Source organism: Lycorma delicatula, chromosome 1 (genome assembly GCF_047948215.1).
Source record: "Lycorma delicatula isolate Av1 chromosome 1, ASM4794821v1, whole genome shotgun sequence".
NCBI lineage: Eukaryota > Metazoa > Arthropoda > Insecta > Hemiptera > Fulgoridae > Lycorma > Lycorma delicatula.
Genome location: NC_134455.1, coordinates 136,086,611 through 136,113,508, shown reverse-complemented (window position 1 = coordinate 136,113,508; position 26,898 = coordinate 136,086,611). Strand labels below are relative to the sequence as shown.

Genomic DNA, 26,898 nt, shown 5'->3' with positions numbered 1-26,898 from the left:
GGCAACAGTCTGCGATAATTTAGAGGCATTTTCTGTAAGAGTGGCAGACGTTAAAACCGTCTAACTAACATAGTAAGAAACAAATGGAGTACTGATTGGAGGAGATTAAATACTAAATTAAACTCGGTAACAACTTCTCCATGTAAGTGGAAAAGCGACGTGAAATTGACTCGCCATGAACAAGTAGCTGTGACCAGACTTAGAATCGGCCACACGCGATTAACAAATTCACATTTGTTAACCGGCGAAGTGAGACCAATGTGCGGTGTTTGTAATGAAACATTGACAATCAAGCATCTAATAGGGGAGTGTAAAATATATAAGGACTTCAGAAAGAGGTTCCGTCCAAAAAATGACATTACTGCTGATCTGGATAATGGAAATGAAGAAAAAATAGTTGCTTTTTCTGCACGCCAGTGGACTTCTTAGAAGTCTGTAAAAGTTTGATAATTTTAAAGCTGTGTTAGAGAATCTCTAAGATGGAAATTTTATATGTATGGGAGTCTCGAAGCGTGGCACGTGTAGTGACGGGAGGTAGCCCTCTTGCTTAGGCCACCCTGGCTCGTCTGCATTCAAGAGCAGTGAGTCGGAGTGGGTCCGATAATGGCATGGGAGACCCTCAAGGGTGGACTGAGGGCGCGAGGCTTGGGTGGGCGTGGTGCAAGCCTGTAGCCTGTTCGTAAAGAGGAGTCAACTGCCACGGCACCCTGGCGCCACTGATATACTGCTCAACGGCGGTTTCTGGTCGCCTCGAGGGTGCTTAAACAAATTATAAACGAGACAGGTGGAAGAAGAAGGAAATGGTATGCCATGACTTACAATTTTTAACTACATTTTATTTGAGTTTTTAACTCAAACTTTAATTATGGGGCCCTTTACACCCCTTATGCGTTGTGTCTGTCTTTGTCGTTTTGTGTCTTAGTGTTTTTATGAAGTTTGTGTTTTTTAAATAAAATGTAAGGGCCCTTTACACCTTTACATATGACGATCCTGATGGTGATACTAATTTCTTTTAAAGAATATGACGAGGGCTAATGACCCTAGCAGTCGATGCCCGTAAAAATTCAAGAAAAAAAAACAAATAATAATAATAGATAATTGAGACAAACATACTTACTTTTAAGTTATTATCCACTTCCTCCTGAATGGGGGTGGCCATAGTACGCATGTTGATTCTCATTGCAGATTCTGAAAAAAAATTATACAATAGATAATTATAGATGGATTTATAAATTTTATGAAATTAAATCAGATTTTATACAGTTTTATTATGATATGTAAATTACATATGAGGTACAATGAGGTGTAATACAAGTGTTGTAACGCACAGGTGTTAAATCAACTCTCAATTATTTTACATTTCAGGATAAATGAGCTCTGAGGTTTGTGCAATGAAAACCTTGTATAGATATTCAATCTGCATTCTAAATATAAAACAGTGTTTATATTTTGCTTACTGTCAAATTTAGTGAACTTCTTTAATTAAATAAGCTTTTATTTGGTTTCTTTTATTTGGTTAAATTTTACATTACAGTATATATATATTATAAATGTACTTATAACCATTTTGAATATAAAAAATTTGATATGGACAGCACACGATTTCCTTGTACACCTATTAAATTACATATACACATTTTTAAAAGTACATCAAATTTTATTTCACTATTAACTTCTGATTTTTTCATAAAAAAAAATTTTTTTTTATTGGTATTATTGAATTATTATTTATTGTAAATGCTTTTTTACAATCAGAGGTTAATAATTGTTAATAAATCAATATATTTAAATTAAAAAAAAAAAAGGAAATGAAATCGGATTCAAACCTATGTGCTTTCCCCTTATAAGATCCAAATATTTCATTAATTAAAATTCTATTTGGCTATAACTCTGGAACCAATGAAAATAAGTACCTTTTATCACATATTGTTGAAAATCTCCCAATCAGGACTTATTACTGCAGTTGAGAAAAACTCCAAAATCCAAAGTTTTTTGACTTTGGGCATTTTTGGTCAAGTCGATTGCAATCAAAAGGGGAGGTGCACAACTAGATGCTACAACAGTCCTACATCCAAAATGTCAACATTCTATGGCTAATCCTTTTTCAGTTATGCGAGATACATACGTATGTATTTACGACGTCATGCTGAAACTAGTCAAAATGGATTCAGGGATGGTCAAAATGGATATTTCCATTTTACTTCGTACAAAGAAATAAAAAAAGAGTTACCCAGCAGCAAAGAACAAATGTCCGGGCACGTGGTACATAAGAAGGTTATTCATCCCATGAATGTGCATTCATGTCTACATTCGAATAGTAAAGAATTGTACATTTAAATTTAACGTTATGTTTACCGTTAACTAGCCGGGCTTTATTTTTCTTACTTAGCTATTTAAATCAAGTAAAAATGTTTAATTTTTTAATCAAGTTATTTTATCAAGTCAACTCAACGGGTTGGTTTAGTGGTAAACTCGTCGTCGTGAGTCAGCTGATTTCGAAGTCAAAGTTCTCCGGTTCAAATTCTTTTACAGGTAGTTGCTTTTATTCGGATTTGATTACTAGATCGTGGATACAGGTGTTCTTTGACGGTTGGGTTTCAATTAATCACACATCTCAGGAATAGACAGCCTCAGTTTTCAAGACTAAACATTTATCGGTACAGTTATATTACACTGATAAATCGCTAATAACCTTAATTGTTGATGCGACTATAAATAAAATACATTAAAAATTAAATCAAGTAAAAAAAAATGTTAAGGATTCTCAGCATTTACGGTTATTTTTTCAGATTTTAGTTTTATATTTAAATAAAAATATTTTTTTAAATGTATTCCAATATAAAATGCAAGTAATAAAGTAGTAAAATTAAGTTTATTCATTAATAAATAAATAAAAAGGCATAATAAAATAACAGATTAAATATTATCTTTTTTTTTTGTCTTTAGTCATTTGACTGGTTTGATGCAGCTTTCCAAGATTCCCTATCTAGTGCCAGTCTTTTCATTTTCATTTCGATATACACCCTACATCCTACATCCCTAACAATTTGTTTTACATATTAAAAACGTTGCTTGCCTGTACAATTTTTCCCATCTACCTATCCCTCCAATATCAAAGGAACTATTTCGGGATGCCTTAATATGTGGCCTATAAGTCTTTCTTTTCTTTTAACTATATTTTTCCAAATGCTTCTTTCTTCATCGAATTGCCACAACACCTCTTCATTTGTCACTTTTTCCAGCCATCTGATTTTTAACATTCTCCTACAGCACCACATTTCAAAAGCTTCTAATCTTTTCTTCTCAGGTACTCCGATCGTCCAAGTTTCACTTCCATATAAAGCGACACTCCAAAGATATACTTTCAAAAATCTTTTCCTGATGTTTAAATTAATTTTTTATGTAAAAAAATTATATTTCAAACTGAAGGCTCGTTTCGCCTGTGTTATTCGGCATTTTATATCGCTCCTGCTTCGTCCATCTTTAGTAATTCTAATTCCCAAATAACAAAATTCTTCTACCTCCATAACCTTTTTTCCTCCTATTTTCACATTCAGTGGTCCATCTTTGTTATTTCTACAACATTTCATTTATTTCGTTTTATTCTTGTTTATTTTCACGCGTAGTTCTTGCGTAGGACTTCATCCATGCCGTTCATTGTTTCTTCTAAATCCTTTTTACTCTCAGCTAGAATTACTATATCATCAGCAAATCGTATTATCCTTATCTTTTCACCTTGTACTGTTACTCCGGATCTAAATTGTTCTTTAACTTCATTAACTGCTAATTCTATGTAAAGATTAAAAAGTAACGGAGATAGGGAACATCCTTGTCGGACTCCTTTCTTATTACGTCTTCTTACTTATTTTCTTCAATTATTACTGTTGTTGTTGGGTTCCTGTAAATGTTAGCAATTGTTCTTCTATCTCTGTACTTGAACCCTAATTTTGTTTAAATGCTGAACATTTTATTCCAGTCTACGTTATCGAATGCCTTTTCTAGGTCTATAAATGCCAAGTATGTTGGTTAATTTTTCTTCAATCTTCCTTCTACTATTAATATGAGCGCTAAATCTTACCATATAGAATGAAATATTATTTTGCGGTTTTCTCCTTTCTGAATTTAAATAATACAGATATGAAACAGTTAATTATGACCCTATTCAGTCTGTTGTAAATTGTATTATAATTGAAACTGTACTCAGTACAATAAAATCCAGCTTGTGTTTTTTTATGAATTTATTTTCTATAGAGCCACAAAGTCCTGAATTGAATAAAAAATTTAATAATAATCACATGAATAAATATGTAAAACTCCCCAAAGAAAATATCTTTAAAAAACGACTTTTTTTATAATTTTTGTAAAACTAATTATATTTACTATAAAAGTAGAAATAAATCTCTCGTAAATTTATTCCAAAACGTGGTGTACTTTTAAAAGAATAACACATGAATTTTCTATAGCATGTATTTTATGAATAGCGGTGCATGTCATTATACTACTCGAGAATGCATATATTATGTAAATATATACATGCTCAAACTGTTGAGAGTAGAATTGAGCATATACGCGAGCAGGCAACCGTACACAATTATACGTGCACGAGCGCTCATTCTTACAAACTGACACAGACTGAAATTTCAGTTCAAATAGTAAAATATAGTATATTATGAATTAAGCCCAGTTAAACTGAAAGCAACCATAGAGAAGGAAGTTTTCATTCATCTGTTGTGATAAATTTAAATATTGTTTATACTTTTTTTTAAATAATAGAACTTGCAGGATGATAACCTGTTAAATATATAAAGCATTCATAAAGTCAAACAAACTTTTAAGTTTGTTGTTACAGAGTATCTATGAGCGGAGGATATTTTGTTGAGACTGTACTAGACAAGATAAAATCTTATAGGTCATTAGACTCATACATTTATCTATTTATTTATTTGCCAAAGTTTCGCAGCAGTACAAAAAAATATTGCTGTTTCCAAAATCTTAACATATAAAGAGTGTACCACGACGTTCTTCCGGGATTTTCATAACGTATTCTACACGTGAATATAATGGAAAATGTTCATATAAATACGTGATTTTAAAAAGCTTTGTTTGCAAGTTATGGCTAATAAAAGATTTCACTCAGATTTCAGCTAACCCGTGTAATAAGGTCGTACTGAAATTTTAGAAAAAAATTGTCTAAAATTTATTAATATAAAAGTTATTTAAGGGGCTGAATTAGTGATTTTTTATGGTTTTTACCCATAGAAATTGAATAAAATAGGTTCCAAAACCATATCTGCAGATGGTTTTGAGAAATGTGAGGTGAAAACCAATAAATTGGGGTAAAATTCCCTATTTTTATGTTTGACGTATAATAAATTTGTTAAATGATTAATAAACACATAAAACCTGTGAACAAAATATATAAATAATTTAATTCTAAACAAAATAGTGTGAGATAAGTTGCATAAAACAAAGGAAAGTTCGAAAAAGTCGAATTTTATTTAGAAACAGTACGTTACACCAAAGTGTATTTATGTACCAGTTTATAATAAATGATTAAAAATGAGGCCGTCATTCTCATCCAATTTCTTAGAACGCTTCTATGCTGGTTTTGTTTCTATTTTAGCGTTGTTCTGAAGTTACTCAGCTTCATACATATTGCGGACAATTAATTCCTCACAAGAATATATTTTTGTTTTGTATACAATATTTCTCAACCGTTCCCAGAAGCAAAAATCTAAAGGTATGATAACAGGTGATCTTGGTTTCCAGGCATGTGGATCTCCACAATTGATGCATTTTCAAGGAAATGATGATTTAAGAGAGTAGAAACGGCACAAGAGAAGTGAAGCGATGCTCCATCATGCTGGAAATATACTTTGCATCTCAGCGTTAGAGGAAAATCTTCAAGCAACTTTGGCTTTCTTCTTGAAGAAAGTATAAGTAGATCTCAACATTTAAGCGGCCAGGTAATATGAACAGTCTAAACAGATGATTGTGAAGAAAACCGCACCGTACATTGACGCTAAATTTGTGTCAAAAATTGCTTTCCACTATTTCATAAGGAGTTATTTCTGCTCATGAATTCTCATTGTGCAAGTTGTTGACGCCATATCGAGTGGAATTTGCCTCATCGTAAACAAAACATACTTTCAGAGTTGTTGATTTGTATTCCATCAGTTGGAGAACTTCAAACGAACCGGACCGTTTCCTGAGTGTACATGTTGAACTGGCTGTTAAAACTGGTTGATCAACAGGATAAAACGTGTCTTCTAAATCGTTCAATGCGAAATTCGATCCGCTTAGAAAGATGTTGTGTACTAACGCCTGGACCGCGGTGAACTGCATCGATAATAATTTCATCGATAAAAGCGTGGTTGGACGGATCGTTTGTATTTAGTATTAATCCTATTGGTAGTGAACTTGTTTCCTGAAGATTACAAAAAGACGCGCTAATTTTTCTGAGTTTTGGAATTCTGCGATTCGGAAAAGGTATTTCATATTCTACTGCAGTAGCTGTAGCATTATCATTACACGCACCTAAAATGAGTACCACATCAGCGTACTCCATCTCTGTTGTAAATAAGTACGGCATTACATCAATGCCAAACCGATCACGTTCAAACTAAAATTCAGAGAAAACCTTCGCTAATGACAACAAAGTTCCCAGTACACAAAGTTCACAGACTTGCATACTAGACAGTGGATACCTATATATTTTGGTAGTTGGGGTTCAAATAACTACTCATCTCAAGAATGGTCGGCCTGAATCTGTACAAGACTACATATCATTTGATATGTCAATACATATTGTTGCATGTTTACGATTGGACCAGGGTATCAAGAGACTATCAAAGCCGATATACGTAATGTACCTTACAGAACGATTTAAACACATACACTATTGGAAATTGTAGATCAGCTGTTATTATTTTATTGCCAAATTTGAAATAATAATTTTGCCATTAATTAGTTATATTTCTAAAAATATTAAAAAAGTATTATTTAAATAATTTTTATTTATTTAGTGTTGTATAATTTCCATTTTTTTAAATTTTTAACAGAATTTTTTTACATTAAATTATGTTTTTATAAACTTTTAAAATTATAAAAAATGAATTTGTATTTTGTTTACATTAAATAAGTACTTTTCTGACAAATATAGTAAAGTACTATTGCTAAATAAAATTCGAATTTTTATAACTCTTCTTTGTTTTATTCAACTTATCATACACCATTTTGTTTAAAATTAAATTCTCTACAGATTTACCAATTTAACATAGTTATTGTACATCAAACATAAAACACAGGGATTTTACCCCAATTTATGAGTTTTCACCCCAGGTTTCTCAAAAAATATTGCAGGTACAGGTTTGGGACCTATTTTATTCAATTTTTATGCTAAAAAACCATAAGAAATCACTAATTCTGCTGCTTAATTAACGTCGTAAAAATTTCAGTACGACCTCATTTTATGGGGTAGCCGAAATCTGAGTGAAATCTTTCACTAGCCATCACTCGCAAACGAAGCATTTTAGGATGTAAGTTTATCAGAACTTTTTCCAATATTTTCTCGAGTAGAATAGGTTATGAAAGTCTCAGGAAGACGTCGTGATACACTCTGTATATTGTTACCACTTATAAGCCTAATTTAATATCGGCGGACAAACACGGTAGCAACTCAGATGTGAGTTGGCGCACAGTATACGGACGCGCTGATACAAGCCTCACTACCGCCGCGCAGATGACCGCGGGGTTCTCCCAACATAGCGGCGCTGCGGCCCCACCACTTTTAGGTTCCAAAAAAAGAGCGTGCACGAGAGTGAATTCTCAATTCATCGTCGACCATCACCTGGAGAAGACCAAGAAAAAGAAGATGGAAGAAGACAGAAGAAGTTCCCTGGCCGGGTGAACGTGGAACCTCCAGGCGGATGCCAACATCCCCGCCGGAGCAGCAGGCCCGGCCAGCCCGTCTAGGATGCCGCTGGACGTGGACGCTACCTTCCCGCTTCAGCTCGCTCTGGCCGGCGGATTCAGCAGCAGTGGCCGGCCCAGCGTAGGATCTCTCGGGAAAACCAGCCAGATCTCTCGGCCGCGGCGGCGAAGGATGACCGACGCCGACCCAACTCTGCGTGGCTCTGCCACTGTAGTGAGGACACAAATACTGCTGAGGGGAAACCTGGTCTAATTTCAATGGAAGAGCCGCTACTCCCCGACTTCGCCGGAGACCAGCTTCCCGACCCAAGCTCTTCTCAGAGCTAACGCCAAAAAGCCTCTTTTCAGGGCCACCACAAGGTTATGAATTACGAGCCGTCGAAGCCATTCGACGACAACAGTCCTTTTCGGGGCTACCATAAGGTTAGTAATTACAACAAGCTGTCGAAGCCAATCGACGACAATATAAATATATATACTGTTGGAAAAATAATCACACGGTCTTAATTTTTTAATTCTTAATAAATGTTTTTGAATAAAAAAAGAATGATTGTTTTTATGACTTTTTTATTTTTTCATTTTTTCTTGTTAAGCCTACCGGAATCACAGTCATATTACTTCAGAGGGTGAGTGAGGATGATATGTATGAGTATAAGTAATATATAGTCTTCACTTCATGTTTTTATGACTAATTTTCCCGATAGTGCAATATCACATAAAACAATTATTTCTTGTTTTGTGCCTAAATTTCGTGAAACAAGAAATGTATCTGATCGTAAACGTAGAGCCTTTTTTTGCGTTAGTTCTAAGAAATGAGTCGGGTCGGCGTCGGTCATCCATCAATTTTACATTTTGTCATTTTGAACGAAATTCATCAATGACCCTTACGTTCTCTAAGAAAATCTTACGCAATAGACTGGACTTCGATTGTTTTTGTTTATAAGGCTACAAAAAAAGGTTTTATTCCTACTGAATTTGATTGTGCAAGAACTCGGAGAACCTGGCTTTAAAAGATTTCTTCAATACTGTAGGGAATCCTAATATTTCATTCGAGAAGGTGTTAGTGTTTCGAAAAATGAATTTTTATTTATATGAAACGTTGTCTCATCTTTCTGAATATGTTAACAGTCAAAAAAATAAAAAAAATGTTCACATTTATCATTAAAGCCCATTTATTCACCAAATTTTAGTATTTGTTTGGTGATTTGCCAAAAATGTGCCCCTTTTTTCTAAGAAAAATTAAATGCAGAACGTTATTCAGAAATTATACGAATTTTTTAGATCTTGAAACTAAAGCTTCTGATTACACGTATGGGTAGTACAATCCATAATGTAATTTTTCGATGATTGTGTAATTTCCTACGGATTTTGACCGTCATATCAACCTCCCCACGGATCACTCACCATCAGAATATTAATTTATACGATTATCTGAAAAATATTATTAAGAACAACGCTCAAACTTAGTATGTATTGAATGAATATATCCAAGGAAGCATCTCTCTTTGTTTTCTGTTTTAGCCTCCGGAACCACCGTAAGGTATTACTTCAGAGGATAAATGAGGATGAGGATGATATGTATGAATGTAAATGAAGACTAGTCTTGTACAATCTCAACTCGACTGTTCCTTAGATGTGTAATTAATTGAAATCCAACTACCAAAGAACACCGGTACTCACAATCTAGTATTCAAATCCTTATAAAAGTAACTTCCTGTACTAGGATTTGAACCTTAGAACTCTCGACTTCGAAATCAGTTGATTTGCGATGAGGAGTTTAACCACTAGACTAACCAATTGGGTTAAGGTAGCATCTCTAGCATTAGTGCATAAATATGTCTATCTCTATAGCGGAGTGTTAGCATTTCGGCCTTTCAGCAGGAGGTTCCGGGTTCGAATCCCGATCATGGCATTTTTCCATAAGCTACAAAATTTCCATTTCATATTCACATGACCAAGCTTCGTAGCTTATACGATTAATTAATTATAAAGAAAAAACTAAGGATGTTAATATTGAACATGAAGAAATTAGTTGACGACTGCATCAACTCATGTAGACTTGAAATGGGCATTTTGGATATTTATTGAGAAAATGAAAAAAGATTAAATTATTATACAGTCTAATTCCTTAGTTTTCTGTTAATATAAAAATTATTATTTATTTAAAATGAAATATTCTTCGTTTTACATGTGAGTTGCATGTTGCACTTTTTGAGTACTCTGTATATCTAATATTTTAAATAATATTATTATGAAGTAGTCACAAAAGAGACTAAACGAATCTAGACTAAACGAGATCTAAACGAATTTTCCGGTAATCCATAATTCAGTAGTAGTACCTTGATTGTGTTGTTATCCACTTTAAATTTAACTGGGCTGTATTATTGTTGTTATTATTATATACCAATACAACATGTAAATATATGTTTACTAAAGAATTCTCAATTGTTTAATAATAAAAGATGTAAAAAAAACATTTTAATTAAAAAAAACAGTCCACTAATGAATGTTAATAATTACCAATCTCAATACAAAAAAAAATACACAGAACAAACTGAAAACATATTATTTAAAATCAATGGATTTTAAATAAATTTTTGCTTAGATTTTGCTAAAAGCGATATTTTTTTTTGTTTCGTGCAGGATTTAATGGTTCATTACCCTTTCTACTATAGTAGAAAGAATTATCTTAACAAATAAAAAAAAATTCTTTTGGCACGCCGAAAGGCGGAGGTAGATTTCACTGGTGCTGAGTAGGGGATAAAAAAGATTTCCACCTTAAAATTAAGAAAAACTTCAAATTTACTCAATACGACAATGGTTGCATGTGAAAAAAATGTTCACATGTTTAGCATACGACAAGCCCCATCGTCTTACAATTCCAGCAACATTTTGGTTATCCCTTGCCATAAGGGTTGATCATATCAAAAATTGTTTTACACACAAGTTTTAGGTAACATTTAGAGGACTAACGGCCACGTTAAACCGATTCGATACTATGTCTTTTAAGGGAGGTATGATTTTGTCTTCAAACCCTCATTTTTTCCACCTCCTGGGCCAATGGTTGGTGATATCTAAAAATTTTACTTAGAAAGGTTTTAGGCTTTATCCAAAGAATAGTAGGAACTTTAAACGAATTCGATATTTTACTAAATAACAAATTTATAGCAATATTTCTTTTTGTTTGTTTTGGTCATCCCTTGCTGTAAGGGTTGATCACATCAAAAATTATTACACACAAAGGTTTTAGGTAATGTTTAGAGAGATAACGACCACTTGAAATCGATTCGATACTGCGCTTATTAAGGGAGGTATGATGTATTTTGTTTTCAAAACCCCATTTTTCCCACCCCCTTGGGCCAATGGTTGGTGATATCAAAAAACTTACATAAGTTTCAGGCCCTTATCCAAAGAATAGTAGGAACTTTAAACGAATTCGATATTTTACTTAATAGAAAATTATACCGATATTTTGATTTTTCGAAAATATCCTCCCATTTCCAACCCAATGGTCCGATTTTACCCACTAACAAACTCGACCGAGATTTTGGGTCGTTATATTTTATGTATACATTGTAAAGTGATTGTCGAAAAATTACGACAGTTATCGTGTCCACAAGAAAGTAAAAGATATAAACTTTGAACTGATGATGGTTTTGGGGTCTGGGGAATGTGAAACTGGAAGATATTCAAAATTTTCCGGAAGTCGTATCCATTAAAATAGGTAGCTTTCTTATGAAATCTACCTATTAATGTTAACTGTGTTTAGAAGGGGAAAAAATACAATGAATTTTTTTTTTTTAATTAAACAAAATTTTTAAATCATAGCAAAGATTTCTCAGGAATAAATAATTATATTTTTCTTATCACAGAATTAAGAACTTTTTGAATTCTTTTAAAACGTAACTGACTGTGAAAAATAGAGAATAAACGACTGCGTTGTACACTAAAAGAAATTTACTTCCAGCAGACTGGAAAAAAACAAGTGCTAACCTGGTATATTCTAATTAGCCTGCACTTCTTGTATAGGATACAGAAATAAAGTTTCATATATATCTTATGAAGAAAAGAAACATGATATATAGAATAGAATTAAAACTCGTTGAAATTAAAAATATATATCTTTAGAATACTAGTCAACAATCAATGTATCTGTCATTAACCATTACATTAAAATAATCGGATATAAAAATCCAACATATAAATTACTTAGCAACAACCATTAACTTTTAAAAAACGGCTAATCAATAAATAGCCATTAGCGTAGAGAAAGTAACGAATATGTACAACTTATATATTATTCGACTATAATCAATAATAATAATAATAAAAATTAATCATTAGCAAAGGTCACTAAATAAATAATCTGTTTTTATTCTGGTCCTTACATAATAATTTAATATATAGATAATGTAAGAAAGGGCTTCGAATTATTGGGTACTCGTGAATAAATAATGGAATTCCTCCAACATTTGCCTGGATGGATCAAGGGAAACCGTGATAAAACCTTGATCAAAGCGGCGTTACAAAACATACAATTAATTATAAAATAAAAAACAGATGTGAAATATAAAAAAAAAGTTGACAACACAGTTGTTTCTGATGCTCTGCTTACACACACAACTTAATTTTAAATATTTAACGTTTTATTTAAATGTAATTTAAAAAAAAAATTAATTCAATGATTTTAAATAAAGCACACGCGCATATAGTATTTAATTCACGCGATTGTGGCGGTACTAGCGGCGACGGTCGGCACTAATTAAATTAATTTAATTTCATAACTTACATAGAAAAAAGTTTCCTTTTACGGTCGGTTTTTGGGTTCTTTAAGTGTCAAAACGTTTCCTAGTAAAATCAGTCATTTTTATACGGATTTAAATATTAGGTCGTGGATACCGGTGTTCTTTGGTGGTTGGGTTTCAATTAACCACACATCTCAGGAATGGTCGAACTGAGACTGTACAGGAATACACTACACTCATATATATCATCCTCATTCATCCTCTGAAGTAATATCTGAACGGTAATTCCCGTAGGCTAAACAGGAAAAAGAAAGGTGTCAAAACGTTAACGACCGGTGAAAACTGCATATGCCGAAGTTGAACCGATTACAGTACTTTCCCTTTTAGAGAACAGCTCTGCTATAGCGCTATCTAGACGGGAAAGTAAAACCTTATTTGAACAAGTACACTATCTCGCTTCAGTTTCTGTGTTAGCTATTTTGAGTTTTACAAAAAAAAACATTTTCTTTCTTAAGATCGGTTAGAGATATTTTAATAAAATTTGGTATATATATATATATATCCAAATAATATTCTAAAAAATAAATTTGAAAAGTTTATTTTTATGCAATTACAATTTTATATCGTTATAGCTGCTTGTATATCGAATTATGTTTTATTATATAAAATGTTAAAACTTTTTATCACGATCAAGATGGTAACTCATTTGTTTAAATCAATCGAAAAACACAACTGACACATTTTTAATATGATTGGCAAAAATTATGCTTGAAAATCTCATGTGGATACCACATCTAACTATTGATAAATTATTTAGAGGTTGCAAAATTTTATTAATACTGTATAATTTACTTATAAATTTTACCACGCTAATTAGGGGTTTCATGGTATGTTTTCCTTTATTTATGAAAACTACTCACTCGTAAAGAAAAAGAAACAGAGTAAACAGTTATTAAAAAAATGAACTGCAACAAAAAAGTATAAAATTTGCTTTATATATAATGAATTAAATTTCATATTATAGATCACGTTTTTATTTTATGATGTTAGTTATTATTATTTTATTGATCTCTAGACAGATACGTTTCAGAGCACAAAAAAAGGAGATTTCAGAAGAGACATTAGTGTCAACATACGGGACTCAGAGCGGAATAACCATTTATCAGGTTGCCTCCTTGTTGTAGCAGTTCAATTTATTATCAAATAAAGAAAAAAAAAACATTAATTCAAATCGTGTAGGACAGTTTTAAATTATTCTCTGAAATCTAGATACTCATTATTTATGTCTATCTTAATCTAACAAATAAATATACCTAAAACAAATAAAATTATTGATTTTAATTTATAAAAAACTGTTATTTTTAATGAGATACATAGAAAAAGACATGTAAAAATTGTAAATTATATTGTACTAAACTTATGAACGCTAATTATACGAGAATTTAAATAAACTTTAAAAATAATTCTGGAAAAATACACGAATACTAATAGCGATGTGAATAATATATTTTAATAGGTTATGTAAATTTCTGAATTATTAGCCTAAATATCAGTAAAGGTATAGAACAAATATTGCTTGTGTTCAGTATATATATATATATATATATATATATATATATATTGTCACATGTTCGTGATTCTACAAGGATATTGAGAGACCAACGACGTAAAACCACCTTATAAATAAAATTAATATTACTCTAAAAATATCTATAAACGAAGCAGCAGCAATCCAATTGTAGTATTTTCGCAGGCCTCGCTGATAACAGCGTAAAATATCTCCAGATGCAGTACTGATGACATAAAGCCGATCTAATTTTTTTCTTTTCACAGATGCTGACGATGTCAGGTCTAGCGACAGATATCGATGCTCTCGTATCTACTGATATCTGACATGGACGATCTTTAATTACAGCGTCGACGATCAAGCTGTAAAATCCTCTTCTTATCGTTGAGAGGTTCAACAAGATTTGGTTAGATGAGGTCGATAATCTTGCTGATATTCTCCTCTGAGAATATCAGCAAGATATTCTCCTCTGAGAATATCAGAGGAGAATAATCCTCCAATAGAGGATTAGAACCACTAATCAGTCTCTACTGATTAGTGGTTCTTAATCCTCTTGCTGACTTCTTGCAGTCGATTTTCAAATGCCTCGTTCAGCCTTAGTTCCAAAAGACTGGCGATTCTTGGTCTTTGATTCTGCAGCAGGCATTCTTCGGTCTCCTGTTTTCCTTCGGTCTTCCTTACGTGTCAAAATGTAAAGATCCTGTGAAAACCGTGTACGCCCAAGTTATAGCTCTGCTACAGCGTTAGACGGGAAAGTAATAATTTTTCTATCATAATTACGACCACGGGAAATAAACAAATATTTTAACAAAGAAGATGAAATGATTAAAGTGACATGAAAAAATGCCAGATCCAAGAAAAAAGTACGCTAACCTCTTTATAAACTGAACGGCCACGCAATCTGGAAAACTAGTCTCGAGCAGCGAGTGAGTGATTAATACTGTTTTAACCTTTTGTTCCTGTGAATTAATTTGTTATAACACGAAGAGTAAGTCATTTGTAAAATATTGAATATTAAAATTATGCTTAGCTTTTAAACAAGTTTTACCACCCAACATGCGTACATTCCTTAAAATTAGGAATATACAGAGTTTAAATTAGGAATAGTTTAAATTAGGAATATAAAGAGTTAGTTAACTTTGATCAATGGTTTTACACATTAAGTTCTAATAAACTTTAGAAAAATATTTTTATATCAAAATACAATTACAAAAATCCGAAAATTTGCGGCTATTCTGGTCAAGTTATGCAATTAATTTCTCCTTTTTAATCATTTTAAATTTTATTTGTAACTTTATCAGTGGCGGCTCACGTATAGGCACTGGAACTGCAACACTCCATATTTCCGCTTGATATTATCCATAACATTTAATATAACCAGTCTTTTTACTTTAATTATTTCTTTATACTTGTACAATATATAATTCTTAAGATTAATTTCAGTATCCATCCCCCAGTTTATGCAAAAAGATACAAAAATCTTTGTGTGGAACTGTGCGCTTCACAGTTCCAGCGGCGCGGTGTTCGGTTATAGTGCGCATGCGCACGTAAGAAATTTAACGCGAGGCTGTGAAGGGAGAGAGAGCGCTGTTGCTCTCGCACTGCCATCCTGGTGTACTGGTTGAAGGGTTTTTTTTCACTCCGTGTATGTATGGAACGTTCCTTTTTCGTTCCCTTCTCTAGTTTCGTTGGTAGAAGGAAGATGAAATGATGACAGAAAGCAAGGGGTATTTTAATTGCCAAATCTGTCCAAAAAACATGTTGGAAGGGCGAAAGAAAAGGTAATTAATAAAAAAGAAATAATTTATTTGTTTCTTTGTACATAGAAATTTAAATTAAGCATCATGTCCAATGATGCTTAATATAGTGTTTTTTAGCGGAGATTTTATTAAATTATTATCTAATAATACTTTTTTGTCTTGAGTCATTTGACTGGTTTGGTGCAGCTCTCCAAGATTCCCTATCTGGTGCTAGTCGTTTCATTTCAGTACACCCATACATCCTACCTAACAATTTCTTTTACATATTCCAAAAGTTGATTGCCTGCACATTTCCCCTTCTACCTGTCCTTTCAATATTAAAGCGACTATTCCAGGATGCCTTAATACGCGTATGTGGCCTATATGACTGTCTCTTTTTAAACTATATTTTTCAAATGCTTCTTTTTTCATCAATTTGCCGCAATACCTCTTCATCTGTCACTTTATCCACCCATCTGATTTTTAACATTCTCCTATAGCACCACATTTCAGAAGCTTCTAATCTTTTCTTCTCGGGTACTCCGATCGTCCAAGTTTCACTTCCATATAAAGCAACGCTCCAAACATCTACTTTAAACAATGTTTTCTTGATGTTTCAATTAATTTTGATGCAAGTAAATCATATTTCTGACTGAAGGCTCGTTTCGTCTGTGAAAGTCGGCATTTTAAATCGTTCCTGCTTCGTTCATCTTTAGTAATTCTACTTCTCAAATAACAAAATTCTTCTACTTCCGTAAGCTTTTCTCTTCCTATTTTTATATTCAGTGGTTCATCTACATTATTTCTACTACATTTCATTACTTTCGTTTTGTTCTTGTTTATTTTCACGCGGTAGTTCTTGCATCTTGCGTAGGACTTCATGGCGTTCATTGTTTCTTCTAAATCTTATTACTCTCGGCTAGAACTATTATATCATCAACAAATCGTAGCATCTTTATCTTATCACCTTGTACTGATACTCTGGATCTAAATTGTTCTTTAACTTTATTAACTGCTAATTCTATGTAAAGATTAAAAAGTAACGGAGGTAGGGAACATCCTTGTCGGACTCCCTTTTTTATTACGGCTTCTTTTTATTATTTTCTTCAATTATTACTGTTGCAGTTTGGTTCCTGTAAATGTTAGCAATTGTTCTTCTATCTCTGTACTTGAGCAAAACATTTTTTAAAAACGCTGAATATTTTATTCCAGTCTACGTTATCGATTGCCTTTTCTAGGTCTATAAACGCAAGTATGTTGGTTTGTTTTTCTTTAATCTTCCTTCTACTATTAATCTGAGTGCTAAAATTGCTTTCCTTGTCCCTATACTTTTCCTGAAACCAAACTGGTCTTCACCTTACATTTCTTCTACTCACCTCTCAATTAATACTAAAAAATATTATCTGTATTGACATCTTATGATTTATTCGGTTAAACCGAATTCGATTTTTAAGCACTATATGCTTAAAACCGTGTACTATATTCTTGAATGTGATAATGTGTAGAATTAGATTATTATCCTGCTTCCAGTTACTCTATTTGATTCAATTTTTTTCGGTTCTTTATTTTACAGCAAACTTTAACCATGGACTTGAAAACGCCCAGAAAACAATTCTTTTTGGAGCAGCACCTCTAGTAATTTTAGTTACGAGCACGGCCACTGATCTTTGTAAAATAATACCAAAATTATGAATTCTTTTTTCAAATTTTTATCTAAAATTTATAATTTTATGATACATAGTATAAAAAAATAAATACAAGAAATCTGATTATTTTAATACTTGTAAAGTACTTAATGAAAGTGAACTCTTGTTTTAATTTTCTAGGAAGGGGGTGAAAATTTTTGAGTTACTTTTTTCTATAAGTAATACTGAGGCGTAAGAGCTATCAAAAAATTACGATTTTAATATTTTAAATGAGAATTATAATTTGCAGATGGATTTAAAATTTAAATATTTTTTAAATGTTTTTTAAAAATTAAAAAAAAATATTTTTTTTTTATTAAGATACGGGTAAAATATTTTTTACTAAAGGTACAGCAGAAAAGATTTTGGTGATAATAATAAAGACATACAAAACGATACTTGTAGTTGTTATCTATGAATGGTCAAATTCATTAATTTTACAATGAAATCAAACCGTATACTTCTGTTTTAAAGCGTTTTTGAACGATGGGTAAAAACCTTACAGTGTTTTAAAGGCTTATTGATTTAAAAAATATAGATGCAAAAAACCTTCATTTCCTCCTATTCTGAAGGAAGATATAGCTAAAAAAATAAACATATATAACGTCATTTTTTTGGGGAATATTAAATAAAGATATTTAATAATTGGTAATCTTGATAAAAAAAACGTCAACTTTGTAAGAAAAATATTTGTTTAAAATGCCCTAGTAAATATCTTAACTTTTAAATTTTTGCTTCCAAATTTTTATAAAATATCCTACATTTATTCTATCCAAGGTTGTATTTCCGTCAGATTTGAAGAAAGTCGATCCACAAGATCCAAAATAATAAAACCAAATACGGGTCAACATATATACGTACATAAATGTCCGTGTGACAAAAACATTTTTACTTACTTGTACGAAGTAAAGGAAGTATTGTGATCGCTAAAAACGTCGGTTTTCAGATTTCAACGAAAATATCAGTTTTAACCACACCTGAATCCATTTTGTCTTGTTTCGGCGTAACGTCTGCACGTATGTATATATCTCGCATAACTCAAAAACGATTAGCCGTAGTATTTTGAAATTTTGGATTTAGCAAACATCCAGTTGTGCCTTCTTTGATTTCAATCGACTGAACCAAAAGTGTCCAAAAAAGCACAAAATTCAAAAAATTGGATTTTGGACTTTTTTTTACTGCAGTAGTAAGTCCTCATTGAGAGCTTTTCAACGATATGTCATAAGTGGTAATTATGTTCATGGTTCCATAGTTATAGCCAAATAAAAGTTTAAGTATTGAAATATTTGATTTTACAAGAGGGAGGCACATCGGTTCAAATCAGACTTCATCTCCTTTTTTTTTAAATTTTTTTTTAAATTTAAATATATTGATTTATTAATAACTAGCTGACCAGGCAATGCTTCGCTGTTGCTAGATTTGAGTATATATATGTATAGATTAAATTAACTTAATTGAAAGTTTGATAAAACATAAAAAACTGAACGTTACAGGACTTCACAAAGTTTAACCTTTTTCACTTTTATCCTATTTCCCTGTTCCCCATTTCTTTTCCTATTTCCCCTTTTTCCTTTTTTTAAATTTTCCTTTCTCCTTTTTCGAGTCTCATTTACCCTATTCCCATTCTTCTTTTCTCTTTCTCATTTTCCCATTTCTTCCTTTTCTCCCTTTCCCATTTTCCCGCGCGTTTTTTAGTCTACAGCGAACACACACACGAACATTGCCTTTTATATATATATAGAAGAAGAAAGTCTATGTATATTTGTTTCTTTGTTACGTAAATATTTCGATATCGGCGCCACGTAGAGGGTATAGTGTTTGCAATTTTTTTTTCTTTTCGCGTAACTATTTTATATTCTGAATATAAGTATAATCGTACTGTAAATACAATTTTTCCAAATATCTCTTCCCCAACGCCATCTAGCGGGTCCATTTTTTGCAGAAGTATTTTTTTCCATGTAACATATATTCTGGATATAAGCCAAATCTGATTATAAATACAATTTTTCGAAATATCTCGATCCCAGCGCCATCTAGCGGGTCCATTTTTTGCAAAAATATTTCTTTTCACGTAACTAATACATATGAATATGAGCCAAATCGTACCATAAATACAATTCTTTGAAATACCTCGACTCCAGCGCCATCTAGCGGTTACACACTAATTCAGAAACCTTCGTGGGCATGCCCACAACAATTAACCAAAGTTTTATCGCAATCTGATGAATGGCATAGGAATGCATACGGGACAAACAAACATATAAACACAAACTAACATTCATTTATATATATATATATATATATATATATATATATATATATGCTAGCAGACCCCGCAATGCTTCGCTGTTGCCGAAGAGTGGGGGAGAGAGAGTATAAATGAACACAATTTAAAATTTGATAAAAAAATTTAAATACTGAACTTCACAAATTTTACCTTTCATTTATTCTCCTTTCCCTTTTCCCTTTCCAAATTCTCCCTCGTCACTCTCCCAGTTTCATTTTTACCCTTTCCCGTTTTCCCCTTTTCTCTTTCGACCTTTTCCTCTTTTCCCCATTTTCCATTTCCCTCTTTTTCCCTTTTGCCCGCGCGTAAATCAGTCCATTAGTTTTTTGGTCTTTAGCGGGAACACATATAAACATGCCTTTTTTATATATATATAAAATTGTTAACTTTTGATAGTGTAAAAAAAAATTTACAACAAATATTATTTCAATAACAATAAAAAAAACAAAAAAAAAAAAACAAATGAATAATATCAGAAGTTATTAATGAAATTAAATGTTATGTATTTTTAAAAATGTGTATATGTAATTTAATAGGCGTACAAGGAAGTCATGTGGTGTCAACATCAGATTTTTTTAAAAATCTCCTTGTGGCACAAAAATTAACAAAAAACTTATTTTTTAGATTTCTTTTTTAACTGATCAACGTATTTTTCCTTTATAAATTTGGCTGTAGCTGCTACAGTAGCAAATATGCTATAGTAGCATAAATCATCATATATGCTGCTATATTCATATAGTGCATAGATGGAAAGGTAAAGATTATCTAAATATAAGTAAATTTTCACAATAATTTATCGTTCAGTATTATGTAGCACTGTTCAAGTGAGGTTTTCCAAGGTCTTATTTTTATTATTAAATTAAAATCGATGCTTGATGCAAATAATTGCATCTTACTCATTTACTTCTAAATAGACGAGGACTTATCCTTAAGCAGGATAATTTAAGCATCACTTACGCTCTATTTCAATTATGCTAAAAGCGCTATATAATTTTGCAGTAAATTTTACGTATGTCAAAAAAAAAAAAATTATATATATATATATACACGAGGGGAAGTCGATTATTATCCACAATATAGTTATAAATTTTATTGCAATACAAACAGGAAACTTACATGTACATCATTTTTCAACATAGTCCCCTTGCATTTCAACGCTCTTGGTCCTACGTTGCACAAGCTTCCTGATGCCCTCAAAAAAGAAGGTTTTCGATTGAGCTGCGAGCCAGGAATGCATCGCTTCTTTCGCCGTTTCGTCCGAGGTAAATCGACGGCCCGTTAATGCCTCTTTGAGTGAACCAAACAAGTGGTAGTCAGAAGGGGCAAGATCAGGACTATACGGAGGATGAGCCAAAACTTCAAAGTTGAATTTCTGGAGCGTTTCGGCAGTATGAAGACGGGCATTGTCGTGCAACAACACTCTTCAACAGTAGTCCTCGGCGTTTGCTTCGAATTGCAGGCTTCAGCTTGCAGTAAATATCTCACTGTAATGCGCACTGTTTATTGTCGTGCCCCTTTCCTCATAATGTTCCAGTACTGAGCCTTGTGAGTCCCAAAAAACCGTAAGCATCAGTTTTCCTGCGGACGGTTGGGTCTTGAACTTTTTTTGGCAGGGCGAATTTGGACGTTTCCATTCCATACTCTGCCGTTTACTCTCCGGTTCGTAATGATAGATCCATGTTTCGTCATCAGTGATTATTCTGTCTAAGAAGATCGTTACAATAGCGATCCAAATGTTTTTGGCAGATGACCAAGCGCGTTTGTTTATGCAACTGTGTGAGTTGTTTTAGGACCCATCTTGCACAGACTTTATGAAACCCAAGTTTGTTGTGGATGACTTCGTAGGCAGAACCGTGACTGATTTGCAGACGATGTGCCACTTCATCGGTAGTTTCTCATCTGTCTAAGAAACCCATGTCACGTGCACGCTCAATGTTTTCCTCATTTGTGACGGTAAACGGTCGTCCGGCTCCTTCGTCTTGCTTAACACTTGTGCGACCGTTTTTGAATTTTTCAATCCGTTCGTAGACACTCCGTTGCGGCAACACACTTTTCTCGTACTGTACAGAAAGTCTTCGATGGATTTTGGGTTCTGATACACTTTCTGACCACAAATAACGGATAGCTGAACGTTGCTCTTCTTTGGTGCAAACAGATAGCGGAGCAGCCATGGTTAACGGCAGGGCAGCAATAATGGAACTAACCTAGCAGCACAGACATACCAAACCTGCACAGACATAACAGCAATTAAACCACGCATGCGTCATTCTACGTAACACGACAGTACTACCAACATAAACAAAAATATAACTCAATTGCAGATAATAATTGACTTATCCTCGTATGTATATATTATATATATACGAGGATATATCTTTACGTTTCATATATATATGAACCGTTTTATTACACCATTACAACCATCATTCAAAATCATAAAAAATGATTGTTATTTTTATTATGTTTTACTTCCTTGTAGGATGTAAAGGTAAAATATATTGATTTATTAACTTAAACATTATTGAAATTATCAATTTATTAAATTTTGACGTTAACGGTCTTCCAGAGAGTGGATTTTCCGCAACTGATTCCCGACCATCTGAAAGTGCTTTTAACCTTCTAAAAAATTGGGCTCGTGACAAGAGCATCATCTTCATACGCTCTTTTCAATTTTGAAAACGTTTCAGAGCATTCTCATTGTGTTTAACACAGAACTTGAAACCTCTGATTATATAAAAAAAAAAAACATTTACAATAAATAATAATTCAATAACAATAAAAAATACAAAAATATATGAAAAATATCAGAAGTTATTAATGAGATCAAATTTTATGTACTTTTCATTAAAAAAAATATATATATGTATATGTAATTTAATAGACATACAAGGAAGTCATATGATGTCCACATCAAATTTTTTTGATTTGAGAACAGAAATAACACGGTTTTTCAAAAGATTTTCAGGAAAGTAAAATTTAGACTATAAAAAAAAAATAACTTTTGTAGATAAAAATTTGATAATCTACAATGTTGTTCAATTGTACTTACTTATCACTCTGCCGATTATCAGTTCGAGTAAAGGCTTTTTAAAATATCCATGACGCTTTTTGTAAAAGAATGACATTCCAGGAGATCTACATGATTCATACATACGAGGTCTGTAAATAAAGTAATGAGACTGATAGAGAAAAACTTTTTATTTACAATTATACGTGAACATATTGATTTACAACCCACCGAGTTGGTCTAGTGGTGAACGCGTCTACCCAAATCAGCTGTTTTGGAAGTCAAAAGATCCAGCGTTCATGTCCTAGTAAAGTCAGTTATTTTTAAACGGATTTGATTACTTGATCGTGGATGCCGGTGTTCTTTAGTGGTTGGATTTCAATTAACTACACATCTCAGGAATGGTCGAACTGAGACTGTACAAGACTACACTTCATTTACACTCGTATATCACATCCTCATTCATCCTCTGAAGTATTATCTGAAAGGTAATTACCGGAGGCTAAACAGGAAGAAGAAATTCTGTCCTGTAGGAAAAAATTCCTTATGGACAATTATATTACTATCGAAGAAACAAATTAGCATGGTCGGGATTTCTGATCTACTCATTTTTGCTTTCTTGGGATGTGGTGTGTTTGAAGTGTACCACTTCATGCTCTGGCGTTTTGTTTCTGAGTCGTATTCAAATACCCAAGATTCATCACCAGTAATAACATTTTTTTTAGAAAATCAGGATCAATTCACCCTAGATGATTGCGGCAAACTTCCACCCTGTTGTTTTTCTGTTCAATAGTAAGGTTTTTTGGGACCAATTTTGCACAAACCTTTTTCATGTCCAATTCTTTTGTAAAAATTTGATGGACTGTGGTATGATTCAAATTCAATTGTTCTGTAATCATTCTGAAAATTAATAGCCGATCGTACCGTATCAAGTCTCTGATTCGCTCAACATTATCGTCACTATTTTGATGTTAACGGTCTTCCAGAGCGTGGATCGTTCCGCAACTGATTCCAGGACATCTAAAAATGCTTTAAACCACCTAAAAACTTAGGCTTGTGACAGAGCGTATTCTCCATACGCCCTTTTCAATTTTTAAAAAGTTTCAGAAGCATTCTTACTGAGATTAACACACAACTTGATTGTACAACGTTGCTCATAATTAGTAGCATTTATTTTTGTATCGCACAACAAAAATTCGTTTCACGAAAAGTTTGTTTACACCTTACGTGGCAACAATAGACTAAAAATATTAATACCTAATATAAATCAGCTGTTCATAAAAACATATGTTTACTACTAGTAACTTTACAGTGTTGCCACTTTGGATACCAAAAAAAAACGTAGTCTCATTACTTTATTTACAGACCTCGTACTCTATTTAATATGTAACCATATTTTGAATCTTAAAAACTCGTACAGAACTTATGATGCAGTCTTCAAGAAATATTATATTCAGATGGAAATTTAAATCAGTATATTTACTTAATAAAGATAAGAAATTTAGAACTTTACTAAAGCGCATTAAAATAAAAAAGAGTATGGTGTACGGTTTGATTTTTTTACGAAAGTAATTAATTTGTTCATTCAAAGACAACACACAGACATATCGTTTTGTATGTTTTTAATATTGTCATGAAATTCTGTTTCGTTGTACCTATAGTAAGCACAGTTTTACATGTTTTATGTAAATAAGTAAAAAACAATTGGATAATGTCTATAAGAAAAACCCTCAAACAATCGACCAACTCAAGTTCAACAAGGAAGACGATATATGCCGCATAAGTGCAGGGACCATCCGAAAAGTAGAAATTAACATGTGTTGAGGCATGTGTAGCAGCCGATAGAGGATATTTCCAGTATCTATTGTGAGAAAAATAAATAAATATAAATATTTTTTATTCAACTACAAAATGCAGTAGATTATATTATGTTAATAAAGATGTTTTAATAATATTATTAGGTTGCGTATCTTTTGGCTCACTTTGTATATGTATATAGGCCATATCCCGTACAAGAACTGTACCGCAATGTTACATTTCCATTACATTATTACGGGCTCAGTCATTTCCATCCGGCTCTACCTCATTCCCTTTTTCAAACCGGTTAATCGCATCATTGTTACTACTATCAATAAGACTGGTTCACCCAACTGCTTCTTGTTGTATTTATACCTTTTTCAGCATTTTTCTTCATTTAGAGTTGTCAAATTGTGTGTAATATGTAGCACGTGTAGTGCATCAATCTTGGAAGTTTTGAAAAGTAAAAGTTAAAAAATCAATTTTTGTAGTCCACAAATATCTGATGGACGGAATTCAGCGATGGACATGTAATACAAAGACAATGCAGATCTAGGGGTAAACGCGTCTTACCAAATCGGCTGATTTGGAAGTCGAGAATTCCAGCGTTCAAGTCATAGTAAAGTCAATTATTTTTACACGGATCTGAATACTAGATCGTGGATATCAGTGTTCTTTGGTGGTTAGATTTTCAATTAACCACGCATCTCAAGAATGGTCGAACTGAGACTGCACAAGACTACACTTCATTTACACTCATACATATCATCCTCATTCATCCTCTGAAGTATTATCTGAACGGTAATTACCGGAGGCTAAACAGGAAAAAGAAAGAAAGAACAAAATTGTAAGTGTTACTTAAAAATTAATTAGGAAAATAAAAACATAGAAAGCTTTCAAGAACATACTCATGCTCGTTGGTAAGAAAATGTAATTAACATACAAAAAATATCAAATTCTGTAACAAGAAAAACAGTTCTTTTCCTTTTCAAAAGAAGTACTGTGGTTTCTTTTAAAGGATATCTACAGCTGATTATACTAATAAGGGTGAAATATGTTTTTCCTTTTCACTGAAATGTTAAAACCACGAATCATTAGACGTAGATACACTAATATCAATACATATTATTACGATCAATTCTTTGGAATAACAAGGTAAAACTTTGTATAAGGGATGGAGTTGAAACATTAAATTTTCTTAGGAGGGGTTTTCTCAGGTATTACTTCAGGGGATGATATGTATGAGTGTAAATGACGTGTAGTCTTGTACAGTCTCAGTTCAACCATTTCTGAGATGTGTGGTTAATTGAAACCCAACCACCAAAGAATACCGGTATCCACGATCTAGTATTCAAATCCGTGTAAAAATAACTGACTTTACTAGGACTTGAACACTGGAACTCCTCGACTTCCAAATCAGCTGATTTGAGTAGACGCGTTCACCACTAGACCAACCCGGTGAGTTGACCGCTGCTAAATCCGCATGTCTTTGACTATTCGTTTGACTACATTCGAGTTAATTAATTGAGTAAAACACACTTTTCGAGCAAAGTGGCAAGGTGACTGGACTTCTAAAGTTCGATAACAAACTTCGACTTATCAGAACTACTGTGTTGCCATTGGATTCCTCATGCCGAAAAGTTCGCTGAAAGGAACTGATTCTCTACAAATTGCGATTAGGATATACAAGAGCTACTCATGGGTTCCTGATGTCAGGAAAAAACAAACCACTATTCGATTCTACTGCCACTTAACTGTGCATCAAATCCTTGTGGATTGTATACGTTATGAGGCCTTACATTATAAATTTAAATTTCCCGGAAATATTTGTTGAATCCTGGGCAATGATAAGAAACTTTTATACTGCGTATTGTATTTCTTCGACAAAGACACCTACATCTAGTGGTGAACGCGTCTACCAAATCAGCTGTTTTGGAAGTCAAAAGATCCAGCGTTCATGTACTAGTAGTCAGTTATTTTTAAACGGATTTGATTACTTGATCGTGGATACCGGTGTTCTTTGGTGGTTGGGTATCAATTAACCACACATCTCAGGAATGGTCGAACTGAGACTGTACATGACTACACTTCAAGGACAAGACACTACAAGGACACACCCGAGGACACTATATACCACTG

At 32.8% G+C, this 26,898-nt stretch overlaps 1 protein-coding gene across 3 annotated transcripts in view; it reads right to left on the bottom strand.

The window, feature by feature from the left end:
• The window catches only part of Syn2 (Syntrophin-like 2), a 275,553-nt gene that overhangs the window by 148,943 nt on the left and 99,712 nt on the right, over positions 1 to 26,898 (bottom strand). For all 3 annotated transcript variants that reach the window (XM_075361804.1, XM_075361809.1, XM_075361797.1), the window contains exon 2: positions 1,118 to 1,188. In XM_075361804.1, coding sequence (XP_075217919.1) covers positions 1,118 to 1,180 — 63 coding nt within the window. In that variant the 5' untranslated portion in view covers positions 1,181 to 1,188. The remainder of the gene's footprint in view (positions 1 to 1,117; positions 1,189 to 26,898) is intronic.